The sequence below is a fragment of the Thermobia domestica genome, chromosome 7, assembly GCF_964235325.1.
Source record: "Thermobia domestica chromosome 7, izTheDome1.hap1.1, whole genome shotgun sequence".
In the NCBI taxonomy this organism is placed as follows: Eukaryota; Metazoa; Arthropoda; class Insecta; order Zygentoma; family Lepismatidae; genus Thermobia; species Thermobia domestica.
In genome coordinates, this window is record NC_137460.1 from 86,871,383 (window position 1) to 86,885,590 (window position 14,208).

Here is a 14,208-nt window from a genome sequence, read left to right on the forward strand (position 1 = left end):
CCTCAACATATTCTATCTAACTAAAATTTCACTTCTCTCGCTGATTACCTTCCCATTCTTATTTTCAACTGACAACGTAATACACCCTTGTTTCAGCTTCTGTAGCAGCTATACGGTACCAACTGTCATGAACGTAGTTCAATATTGACGAGCGTCATGAATGTGGAATGTGAAAGTGGTTCAATATTTAGCATTTCTTTCACCGCGAGCAAAATCCACTGTTGCTTCTATTTGATATTTTGAGGTTGGCCGCCCCCAGTAAAGGCATTTCCGAGACGCCACGGTTTTCGAAAACTGCATCGATTGTTTCTGCACATGCACTTTTGTACTTCGCTTTAGTTTCAAATAATTATTTCTTATTCCTTTCGAGTTGCAGCATGCACAAATCCTAGCATTGACCTAATAATGAGCTCGTATAGCTGCCAAACGGTAAGAGATATGACAGTGTTTCCTTTCATAGTTGTTCCAAATTTAGGGATTTAGAGAAATATTTCATATTATGTTTTTAAATTTGAATCCCTTTTCCTTGATAGTTTCCTTGTGTAATACTAATAATTTTGTGTGTTCTAATATTTTACGAATTTGTCCAATTTGATCGCTAATACATCAATCCAAGTTGTGTTTCATTTTGGTTTATGTTTACTCGTAATTATAACATAATGTATACTTTCTCGAATCAACGGGCATTACCATACACTTCAAGAGTTTCGTGGCTTGTCCAAACTATTGCGACTGTTGCAGTTGTATTCGTGTAACCAAACCTCACATTCATCGTTCCGTCATTTTCACGACACAACAGTTATTTGCAGTCCATGGATCTGTGAGAACATAGAACATCGCTGCAGTTCCTACATCGAAGATAGCGCCACGCGTCGCTGAAGGTGGATATGTATATCTTCGGTGAAGCACAAAAGTTGAAAGCTGAAGTGCCTGACGCCATGGACCGAGGGGCTAGACATAATTAATATGATTGACAAGACTATGACTGTGCATCGAAGTTTTTCAAAAAAATATAGTTCGTTATCATTTTGACAAGTACATTTATTTTACCTTTCTTTCAGAAAGACTCCACAGGTAGGCAGGAAGCTTCACATGTGTGTCCAGTTCAGGCACTTTTAGGAGCCATCAACAACAATGTCAACGCACACTGAAATTGTTTGATCAAAACAACTACATCTTGATTCAACGTAAGACTGCATATTTGAAAAAATGAAATGAAATCTTTCAGTTTTACATCCAACGATTATGCCGGATAGGCTAAAGGAGACGGTGATAATAAGAAATGAATCCAATAGTGGAATGAATAAAGTGGGAGGAAACAAGAGAACCCTGAGAAAACCCACACACACGGTGTCTGTCCACCACAAAGCCCACTTAGCGCGAGCTGGGATTGAACCAGGGACCCCATGTACCAGAAGTGAACGCTCTACCACTGAGCCACCGCAGCCCCCAACTGCATATTTGAATTATTCATCGGCATCCTATAAGCATCTATCAACAATTATTTATAAAATAGCTGTGTAAAATACGAAATCTTTAAGATATCACCTACTGAATGTTCTATATCAATCTTACATTATTAGGAACACGCATGTGGGCCTTATAATATTGTAACGTTAGTACATCCGTTATCCAACACTTAACTTTTGAAACAGAGCGAATTTTTCTTTTTCCTTAATGGAATCAATTCACTAACATCTTAATGGGTAACGGTGACTTACGTCCCTCCGTTACTCCATATGGTAACTCTTGAACGAAATCGAATGTTTTCAGATTTTTGCAATAGACAGGTAGAGCAATTACCTCAGTTGAGGACGTTAAAGAAGTCAACTCGTAAAACCTTTATCAGTATCTATGACTTGAATGGTATCTATCTACAGTGTGCGGTAGTGAATCGGGCCATTTTTAAGAAGTTATTAAGAGGACATGATGAAATTTATTTGGGTGTAACAAGTTTGAGTACATATAAGACATGAAAGCATTCACTTATTTGTGAATTTAATTCAACCAAACATAAAATAGCTTTGCACATAATAAAGGAACCAGTATTGCACCAAAAAAGTTACTGTTCAAACACGACATCTGACCGCCAAACCTGACAGATGACCGCTATTCCGCTGTACACTCAATAAATTTCCTGCTCAGGTCATACTCCTTGCAACTTATCTGGGGGAATTCTTGAAACTTGTTCCTGAATATGGAATTTCAGTTCTGGAATTGACACACACACACAAGCAAGGAAACTCTATCTTTGAAGGGGACAAAAACTGTGAAAGCTTTCTTTTTTGGTGGAACACTGCTTTCTTTATTTTGTGCAACAATGATTTCTGTTTGGTGACTTAAATTTACAAATAAGTAAATGCTTTCATGTCTAATTTGTATTCCAACTTGTTACACCGAAATAAATTTCATTATTTTCTCTTAATAACGTTTTCGAAATGGCCCTGTTCATTGCTGCTCCGCGTATATTCCATTTTCTGCTACTGAAATGAAGATAAAAGAACATACACACATCAGTCAGAGAACAGCAAACATCCTCCAGCAGTTGAAATCTACCGAACAAAATTGTAACATCTACTGCGTAATATTTTTTACTGTCTATTTCAATTATTTCTTTGACCTATCACTTTTATCGGAGAAATTAGAATGGATGGAAACTTACGTATTACAACACGTAAATTTATGACAAAACAAATGCTCCTACTTTATGAACTATTATTCTTTTTGCAATTTACCCTTTACAACATTCTTTTTTTAAAATTTTATTTTAGCATCATCTTGTTTTGTCGCTGTTATTAATTTACCTTTTGTAACCTCTAGAACTTCCTAATCCATTCTTTCTAGCTGCTCTGATACAGGTAAAAAAAAACCACTGAAGTAACAAAATATTGATATGAATATTACGTACCATATCGTAAGCTTTACTGTACTTACATGGTAATATTGAACGAAAATACATATTTGAATGGGATTAAATAGAAACATTTAGTATCCTACCTTGTAACCCCAAGGACTTAGCTACGTTAAGTTTTAGTTCTTTCAGGAACAATGTTCACGCTCAGATGTGACGTGAGCACGAATCTCTTGTATTTACATCATGAATAGTTTTCTGTACCAATACCACATTAAAAGAAAAATAGGCTGCAAGTAATCCGAATACTTATCAATTCTATATAAATTTTACTGTCCAACAACTTTCATGAACTGACTTCTTTCAGAAGAACCCTTACACTTTTTTAATAAGGTTGTGATTGTGAATTAAAATATCACTTACCTTCCAGTAGCTTAACGACGTTTAAGTTACTAGAAAAGGTTGGACCCAAATAATTCTTCCAAAAGTTCCGTTCATGGAAGTGTACGGACGCTAAAGTTTGTATGTTAAGGAGAGATTCAACCAAATGTTGACGGAGTACTATTTTTCCTTTTGCATGGTATTCGTAAATAAAATGATATCAAATGTAAATACAAGCGATTCTGGCTCACGTTATACCTTAGCGTGGACATAGTTCCAGAGAGAATTGAAATATAGCGAAATGAAGTCGTAAATACGAGCAATGGTTGGGAGGTACAAAATAAGATAATTATATTTGAATTATGTACCTATGAGTAAACCCCAAAGCAGAACAACAAGCGACGGTGCGACAATGTCGCAGAAAAAAAATGCGGACTGCAGAAAGATTGACTAACCTCTAGACAAAAATTACTGCCTCAGAAAGATCGTCTAATCTGTAAATAAAAATTACAAAAAGATCTTTCCCCGTAAATACAGCACAATTCAGAACAATTCAACGTTTGATAGTCATAATTTATCGATAAACTTGAGAAGCGCGAAATACATTTGGGGATTTCTTGTTTGGTTACTTATTCAGTTATTACACAGTCCTATTAGCTCCCTGTGTACTTCTCCATAAATAAGAACCTGTAAGTAAAACTTAGAAAAATAGAAATGTAGGAAAAATTCTGCTTTTATGAGCATGAAAATTTTGTTATAATTTTACTATGTCATTACTAAAATATCTGAAGAAAGTTTTTGGGTTTTTCGTAAGTCGTCGCAGAAAGTAGAAAAACGTTCTGCTTTGGGGTGAGAAAACTTCAGTAACTATATAGACATTTAGCTTTCAAGCATTAAACTATTCATCAATACGAAGAGTACAGAGAAGAAAGGGGGAAAAAAGTAGAGGAGAGAAAAACTGGAAGTGTATTACTGTCAGCTATTTTTATGTTCTACCCACACCTGACAATGACATATAATCGGATCTCCCTCTCTCTACTACTCTTTTTCTTCTTCCTACACGCTATAGATGATATCCACTCAAGGCTTAAAAGTTGTGTCTATACTTCGTGTCTTTAAATCCCTACTTCTGCTCAACTTTTACATGAGTTTGTAAAACAAATTAGAACGTTTACCTTATATTCGGGAGCTAGTTGCGAACACCAGAGGCCAAAGTTAGTCTTAGATTCCAATATTTTTCTGAAATTCTCCTTAACTTTCTCACTTACAGTACACCTTTCTCCTTCATAATTTGTTGTTCTATCATAATTGCTCATCAAATCAATATCAAGTGCCTCAGTATTTTCAATTTCATATGGAAGTTGTTCTTCGACTTTTTCTGCCTTTGCAACTACACTCACACTGTCTTCATTAAGTCTTGGTGAACTGTCAGGTATATAATTGGAAGCACTTGATTTATCAGACACTTGAGACACAACACATTCAGCTTGGTCCTCCCCACAAGACGATGAATTAACATGATTCGGTTCTTTAATCTTTTCTTTTTCGAGATCTTTGTTTAACACTGCAATTTCACTTGATTCTGCAATTCCATTTGCTTCAGAAGTCACTGTATTCAACGTAGTATTATCCTCATGTAAAGTAACATCTTCAGTCTTTTTAGTCTCAACGTCTTTTTCTTCGTTCTTTTTAATTTTGGATGAGTTGATTGTAATATTTGCACAATTTCTCGTAATTTCAGCTACAGCTTCTTCTGATATTTCATCTTCTCGCGGCTCGCATCTTCTTCGAGGAAATGAATTGAAGTTATTTAGTCTAACCATTCCAGGCGACCTGCTTGAATTATGTAACGAAGGTGAAACACCGTTACCTAGAAGAAAGAAAAAAATATATCTATATGGGCATTTTAGAAATAACCTAACAACAATTAACACAGTGAAATTCAGAGGACGAAAAAGTGATAATCGATCAGATATCGAATCAGGATTTACGGTGTTGAGTCTTAACCATTATTACACTAATCCTCCCCTAGATAAGTCATGCAACACATTAGTTATCCATTTAACTTACAGAGATAATCAAATAAGCCTACAAAAATATTTCCAAAACTAGATAGTGCTATGTCAACGAAGCTGCGCTGTATGCATCGTTTTTCCTGACATTTCCTCGTTTTACGTCACTTCTTTTTAATCTTATTATGTCACACACAGTTGACGAGACACAGAAGTGCAATTAAAATTAATAAACAAACGTATTACCAAAACGTAATTAAGGTTGGCCTAAACATTGACTCTATTATTCCTTATTGAGCACACACTACACTTAAATAATAACTGTTTTAGTGAAACTTTTTTTTAAAACTTATTTTTCAGAGGGAAGGCTTTCACGACATATTAAAAAATATGACTGATAACAAGATAAAGCTACATAATTATGATTAGTTCAACACAATACTTGTACGGAACGAGTGTAGGAAATGGGCAACGATAATCGATCAAGTTCACTTTCCATTAACACTGATTTGCATTAGTTCAGCTTGCTTTGACTTAGAAACGAAGGACGGGTAGTTTTGGTCCCTTTTCTTCCAGTACATTACTTAAATACAAATGCAAGCAAAAGCAACATGAACTAATGCTATTTGAATCTTAACAGCAAACTTTGTTAGTGTTAAAATTAGTCATTGAGCGCACCGAGCACATTTTTATCACCAGCTTACCTGGAAGATCCCGAATTATTGAATATATAACAAAAATATATTTCAGTTCATATTGTGAATTCTCTGAAAGAGAGGATGGACTATAATTTTAATGACAGGTTAAAAGGATCGGAAGAGAGAGAGACTTTCGATGTAAAGATGAAAACTGATTCCAATTCTTGAGTTGTAGCTACAAACAATTAAACGTTCCTGCTGTTAGAAACAATATTGTCGTAAAACAAAAGCATAAAATGATAGTTTCTGCTTACATCACTTATGCCCGGGATCATGGTTACATACCGGTACTGTAAATGACCGAAATATTGTGAAATCCTAAATAGGAACAATGTTTGTGGTGCAAAGTGAATTTTTTTCGAAAAATTTAACCTAGAGCATATGTCAGTAATTAACACTCTTGAACGTTCTACTTAGTTTCTGTTAAGCTTACAGTGACAACTCCCTTTGATGTTATCTATAATGGTGTACTATAATTTATTAAATAGACTTATCATGTCTACGAGTTGTGTTCAATGTTCTCACACAATAATGCTTCACATTTCTTTCTACTTGCGATTCTGACTAACTAATTTTTACATTATCGACTTTAGTTTCTTGTCAAATAAATGTTTAACTACGCCTCAGGATTTCTATGGATACTTGCTTCTCATAATATACATAAATCCACTATTCTTGTATATTTTGTAATGCTGAAAACTCAACGTATGTTTATAAGCAACCATTTGTAGATTTATTCAAAATCAACATGGAAGTATTAAAAGCCTATTTAAATACAGTTACAGATAAACAATCATACTATAAAATTTATATACATATAAGTATAAAATATGGATAATAGCAAGGCAGACTAGACAAAGTATGTATTAAAGGCAGAGTAGACCATATGACAATAAGTCGCAGATTAAACTATGCGCACGCTCTCTTGCGCGCCACGTGCCTTCTGTTATTTCGGACCTTCGCAACAGTTGCTAAAGGTAGAGCGCTAGCTTTATTTTGTTGCATCGACGTTAGGCCAGGTACACACTCAGTATTCGTCATTCGATACACAAGGCAAGCAGGAACGAGGAAAGTGAGAGTAAACCTCGAAGAAGGAAGGAAATATACTTGGCTGATAAAACAGCTACAGTTAAGTACGATCTCTATTGTGAAAATAACATGAGAAAAATATCTTCTGTCATTTTACTGTGGTGCTCGTGTTCGTATTGCGGGCATAACAATTCTTCCTTCATCAGCACATAATATTACATCCACTCATTCACCAATCAATAGCGTCAACAAGTAACATCAAGCTTAAAACGACTATGGTTAAACGGGCGAACATTCCAATAGTATAATTCGATACACACACAGTACATATCCATTTGATACATTATAAACGCAGAATTACTTTAAAATATATCCCCCTCTCGCATCTATATAATGCGCACACTCATCATCATTATTTTCGAACCGTACTTTATACAATGCCTTTCACAGAGCTTAATAACACGATTACATAATAACAACATATTTAGACACTACTAAACCTTGTTATGACGATAATCAAAGTATATACGCCTACATTAAGCTACACAGATGAGGAAGTAGAAGAAACCTATAAGTAAATAGAAGAAGTATTCATGGAAGTTCAAGACCAGGACAATTTACACTAAAAAAAACAAATCGCTGAGCAAAGTAACGTTTATTTAAAATAATAATAATAATAATAATAATAATAATAATAATAATAATAATAATAATAATAAATGTGTGACAGTTTCGCCAACTAACTGAACATACTGGCTTCATCAGACACGGTCTTGACTGATCTTATGTAAGGGTACAGGATATCTGATTTTATATCACATTTGCACCTATACAGGAATTGGTGTGATACAAAATCAGTGATTTAATTTTCCTTCATTTATCAAATGTAATATAAATTGAACCGTCGCAGGTGCTTTGTGGTGTAGGCACTTCGCTGTTCAAGCACACGGGTTGTGGTACAGTTCAAGTGACCTGAGTGGCTAATCATCGACATCAAGAGTGGAAGAATCTAGGACTGTTGATGAAGTGGACTGGTTGTGTAGTGATTTAACGCACAGTATGTGTGTTCCTCCCTCTGTGACTTTTTTACATAGAATTCGTCTGAACTCAAATTCTCGTACGAAATTCGAACACTTAACAACCTCCTTAAGGAGACAAACCCAGATTGTAACATTAGGCGATCGAAATTCTGTGATCTTAGACTTAAGTGGGTGTACTTGCTTGGTACATCCGGAACACATTCTGTATGTGTATGCGTATATCACCAGAATGTTAAGATAATGATCGGCGGTGCTAAGCTAAATGTAGAGTATAAAGATTTGCTTCAATGCAGTTATCCATCATACATTATGATTTGCAACTGCAAGCAGTGCACAGATCCTTAAATATCTACTTTAACTACTGTTTCACGAAGAGTTCACAGACGACAATCCTGACAATATTATTTACAAGAAATGGGTAACAACAGATCATGCTGAGATGATCACCCTAGTGAAACTAAGAAAAGCCTTTCTTGAGGATCTTGCAGTAAAACTCAAACATCTCAAGTCACACCATTATGTGTTCAAAGTACAATCTAGTTTTCTTTCAGACACACACACACACAAAAGTGCCTTTCACTATTAATGCATTGTTTTAGCTGATTTTTCAGAAAACTTCTCATTCGTGATTCAAGACGAGATTCAAAGTTATCACTGGGTAAACAAACAGGCAACGTTTCACTCATTTGTTTACTAGTATAAACTAAGTGATGGAGGTGATGTAAAAGCTACAAGTCTGTGTATTACCAGTGATTATTCAAAGCATACCTCCACAGCAGTTCACACCTTCCAATATCATATGACTAAAGTTGTTAAAGTACATGTCCCATCAGTGACACATACCATATACTTCACGGATGGGGCTGCAAGTCACTATAAGAATAGGAAAATACATAAATTTGTGTGATCACCAAGACGATTTTTTTTTTTTTTTTTTTTCATGGGAAAAATGTCTGTGATGAGATAGGAGGCACAATGGACAGTAACCAAAAGGAGTTTACATATGATAAGTAATGATCCCATTTTGCCCCCAGAAGATATGTATGATTATTGAGTGAAAAACATCCCTGCTATACAGAACATTTATGTCAGCAGTGAGGAGGTGGTCAATCATAAAGCTGAACTGCGCGAGAGATTTGCTACTTTTCTACTTGCTCCTAAAACACGCACATATAAATATGTACCTATCAGTGACGCAAAAATTAGATGCTTTCGCACGTCGATTTCTATTAACTTTCAGGAAGTTAATGTGAGAAAAGTAACCTTATAATGACTCCAAACAGGTGACACAGTTGCGTGTATTTACGACGACGTGAAAGTTCACTTTTAAGAACCACCAGAACCACAAACTTAATTCAAACTTCCCAGAAACGACAAGATTAGGATGCCTTTCAAGAACATTTTAAGGAAGCTTACAGCTACTGAGTTTACAACAGCGACTGGTCGGTGTCACACTGTCACTCCTCAGCTGTGTGATGCAATATCCAAACTTCTGTGGAACACATTGTTTAAATGGTATGTAAACCAGCATTGTTCTTGTATGTTTTGTTTAACCCCTCTGTTAGTTATTCATTCACTGGATACTGATTTATGACGTCTATACAGTAAACTCTCGGCTATCCATACTTCTGCCTATGCTTACTTGTAAGTATAACTTCGTGTTAATAATTAAGTACTTGTAGTCAAATCTGAAACTCCTAATTTTTGGTATATAATAATATTATACAGACCTATTATAGACAGAAATTGTATATTTTTATCAGGTTCCCCACCTGTGAAGTACGCAAGTTTTTCACTTTTCTGAATTTTTAATAATTTCTATAACAAAAGAGGAACACATCTAAGGGTTGAAACTTGGTGAATGAGCACTTCTATACCAGACTTCTTTATCCAGAAAAGCTCATCTGCCTAATCACTTGCCGTCTTGCAAAAATCGTCTGCTCAACTTTGAATTTTTAACGTCACTGACCACCTTTTCCAAACTATTTCTCACCCTGCTATATTTTATGGACGATCATGGTTAATACATAATCTTGAGCTGACAATTTGCTGACTATTTTGGTTTTTGTTTCACATCGATAAAACAACTAGAGGCCGAGATACTTCAATTCGGTATCCCTTACATCACCACCAAACGGCAACATCTTCGAAAATAAATATGGATGACACTCAAAACTTAGTTACTAAAATTAAAATAATGAGTGTTTTGAACTAGCAACATAGTAAGGTAACTGCACATCAAAAATCAGATTTTTAAAAAACTGTCAAGCAACGATGTATTCTTTCCTGGACCATTTGACATGGATCTACCCATACTAGTATTATTGCAGTGTGTTCCACGCTCGGTAAGAAATCATGATTTTTTTTAGTTTTATGTTCCACGATTATGCCTTCTAGGCTACAGGAGATGGATGATAAATGATAGTGATATTAATTTTTCGGTGCTCCCCCAACAGTAATCGAACCTGGAGTCTCGTGCACCAAAGACATACGGTGAGGACGAAAATATGAAATGAAATCTTTAAGTTTTACGTCCCACGGTTATGCCGGTTAGGTTAAAGGAGTTGAGTTGATTTTGAGTTTAACGTCCCGTTCAGCAACGAGGCTATATGAGAGGTGGACCTACTGATTAACGTGGAATCCGAACCACATGAGCTCCCGCCGGGAATCGAACCTGGTTAGGTTAAAGGAGACAGTGATGATGAGAGATGAGTGAAATGGTGGAATGAAAGTGGGAGGAAACGGGAGAACCCCGAGAAAACCTACGAGCACGGTGTTTGTCCACCAGTCCATACGGATCGAACCAAGGAGCCCCAGCACCGGAGGTGAACGCTCTACCACTGGAAGATATGGACATCTCAGTCACCCCTTTCACATCTTATCTCCAATTTATTTTCTTCCCTTCTAGGCTATATATATATATAACGCTGTGATATCTGTTTAATACTTTCAAATTAAGAAGTCCAAATACTAAATTATATATTTCTTAACTTTAAGGAATTCCAAGATATAAACATTATAATTATAATAATTGAAACTGTAATTTCCCCCTCCCCTTCCAAGTCGAATTTGTGTTATATATAGAGATTACCCTGATGTGGCAAAAAAAAAAAAAAAAAAACATTGAGCTTAAAGGAACATATGTTAATAATTCATAACCATATACTTACAATTTCTATTTAAGGCATGAGGGTAAATCCACCATTCTCCACATACTTCTGCAGTCGTCCAAATTCCCAAATCTTGAAGATGGAAGACAAAATCTAGTACGGAAGTAAAACCCCATAGTCTGTATGAAAGTGGAATTCGAAACATTTTGATATACGCATCTTCTAATAAATTCACTTTTAATCCACCACTATATTTTAACATAAGTTCCCTTAGGTATTGTCGAATATCATAGGGAACAACAAGAGAAGCACCATTCCACTGTACATATGGCGTCCCTCCATACATCGGAGTCGATACGAAAGGACACCCTCTATAATATCCTATGTGAGGGTACATGATCCCCGGAGGTCCAACTAATGTATGATTATTGTTGTAAGTGTTCACTGCACTGTAACTCACGGGATATGTTTGCGCAGGCATTGCGCGTCTTGTCCCCAAACCCACATTACGAGTTGCTGGAGATCTTCTTGAATGGCGACTGGGCTGATTCTTTCCACTACTTTTCTGCTTGGACACTAAGTCTTCAACATGAGCAATTTTCGAAAATGATATGGGCACTACAAAACACTGCCCATTAGCATGCTGCTCAACAGACACAGTGTCCGATATTGCTTTCAAAAAGTCTATTAAGGAGTTATAACCAAATTTTTCAAACGGAATACTTCTACCCTCAGCACTCATAAAATCACGATTCAGATCTTCAACAGTCATCTGATTTTTCACTGAGACAAGGAGCCCACGAATCAGCATTTTGATTTCGTCCAGGGGATCTTTTGAAGACATCTTGGTTATAGTATCTGCAAATATATAAATAAAATACTGTAACATAATACAGAAAACAACACTGTTAATTTATTGCATACAAAATAGTAGTTTATTCTATACAGAATACTCTTAACAGATACGAAAGAAAGGAACAGAAATAGCTGAACAATAGCTTTTAATCAAAAGAATTGTATTATCTCTGTCTTTCTTCCTAATTGCGGAAGTTTGGAGTCTCATATAACATTACGTGTTATATGTACGACAAGAACAGATTTATAGAAAATATTTGAACTTTTATCTACCCCCATTAGAGTACGTATTTGAAACGAAATAAAAGAACAAAAACCCATGACAACCTAAGTGCTATGTTCAAAACTACATTTTTTAATACGTTCACGTATTTTCTCACTTTTGCCATTTTATGAATACAAAACTGGAAATTAAATACTGTAAGAATTACTGAACCAAATCATCTCCCCACCCCTTTAGGATACACATTTTAATGAAAGTTGCATGATAAAAAACACGGTTCTACTCAAATGCTTTGTTCAATTCATTTAAACGATTCAACCATTTTCCGTGATAATGCCACAAACAACGTTGATTTGACACACACACACACACACACAAAAAAAATGTCCATCTTAGTAAAGGAAGTTTCAGAACTGCTGAGACAAGTGTCCAACTACATTTAGTGAAGAATGTATATATAAATTTTTCTCTCTAACTTAACGGGTTCCTGAGATTTTTTTTTTTTTTCGTAATTTTTAAACACACTTGCGATAAACATTTCAATCAGTGACATTTTAAAAGACCACTTCGAGATATCTATTAATTACGTTTAAAGATTCATTTCAAACGTCAGCCAATTCTCCGTAACAATGCAACAGACAACATCTATTTCAATTATATATATATATATAAAGAAAAGGAAGTTTGCAAACGAGCAGCTCAACTATCAAGTTCTATTTTGGTTAACCAAACCAGATACCTTCCGGTACACCCGTAGTTAGCAGAAGCATACAAAATGACGCTATTCTCGATCACCATGGAAACCACAGTTTTTGCGTGATTCTCAATCGATACATTAAGAACCGTTGTATTGTTGCGGCAGGTCAAGACGAAGACGATACCGCCATGGCTCAGTGGTAGAGCACTCATCTCTGGCATGTGGGATCCCTGGATCGATCCCAGCTCCTGCCAATTGGACTTTGTAATGGGCAACGACCGTGTGTGTGGGTTTTTCCGTTTTCACACACTTCCGTCATCCCATCATTATCATCTTTCTCATCATCACCGCATCCTTTAACCTCGGTGCATAACCGTCGGACGTTAAACTAAAAAAGAAAGAGGTGTGGTCTAATAACGAAAGCTGCTGCCCTTTTCCAAGGTAACACTGTACTTTGTAAGTCAACTCTACTATACTAGGCGGCCTAGCATAGCATTTCTCAAACTGTGGTCCTCGAGGTGCCAATGTGGTTCTTTTACATAGACATTAGTCCGAAAAAAAAGACAGAAAAAGTAAAATTGAAATGAACTGCATATCTCATGCTATAAAATTCAAATTGTTTATATGGATGTATTTTAAATATTCTCGATAAGAGTTTCATTACTTTTCCTTTAAAAAAAAGTTTAAAAAGTGAATATGTATTTTCTTCTTTTAACACAAATATAAAATGAAGAGTAATTAATTAACAGTATTTTAAAATAGAATGAAATTTCCAGTTTTACGCCCCATGTTATTGTCCCGTACGCTAAAGAAGATAGATGATTTACTTAAAGTAGTTTATTATGAAAGAATTGATAGAATCAGAATGTACAAAGACTCTCGAGAAAACCCAATGGACACGATGCAGTCTTCACAAACTCATACGGCCTGGGATCGAACCAGGAAATCATCGCAATAGAAGTGAGGAATCTAATATTGACCCACCGTGTTTCCCAATACTGCTTTAAAAATATAAGTATACTTTAATAATATTAGTACACCCAATATCTTTGATCAGGTTTGGCAAAAAACATGGTTTTTATTGAAAAAAAAGTTTTTTTTTGTTTTGTTTAAACCAGGTTTTTTGGTTTAAATAATTTGCTCTATGTATTCATATCATATATGGACAGAAATAAGTTTATTTCGCCTTGATGTTATTATGCAACAACTGGGTTATGCTGGAAGGGGTCACATAAGCTTAAAGCGGAATAAAAACCGCTTCTCGAGTTACATCCGAGAGAAATTGTCCTCCATTTGAACTCGGAACCAGGAC

The 14,208-nt window shown here is 35.5% G+C and overlaps 1 protein-coding gene across 1 annotated transcript in view; it reads right to left on the reverse strand.

Annotated features, from left to right (window-relative positions):
- The window catches only part of LOC145690265 (tudor domain-containing protein 5-like), a gene marked incomplete in the record, with an annotated part of 128,683 nt that overhangs the window by 95,854 nt on the left and 18,621 nt on the right, over window positions 1–14,208 (reverse strand). The window contains 2 exon segments of the mRNA XM_081764994.1: window positions 4,408–5,102; window positions 11,182–11,979. Of these exon segments, the coding sequence (XP_081621120.1) occupies window positions 4,408–5,102; window positions 11,182–11,965 (1,479 nt within the window).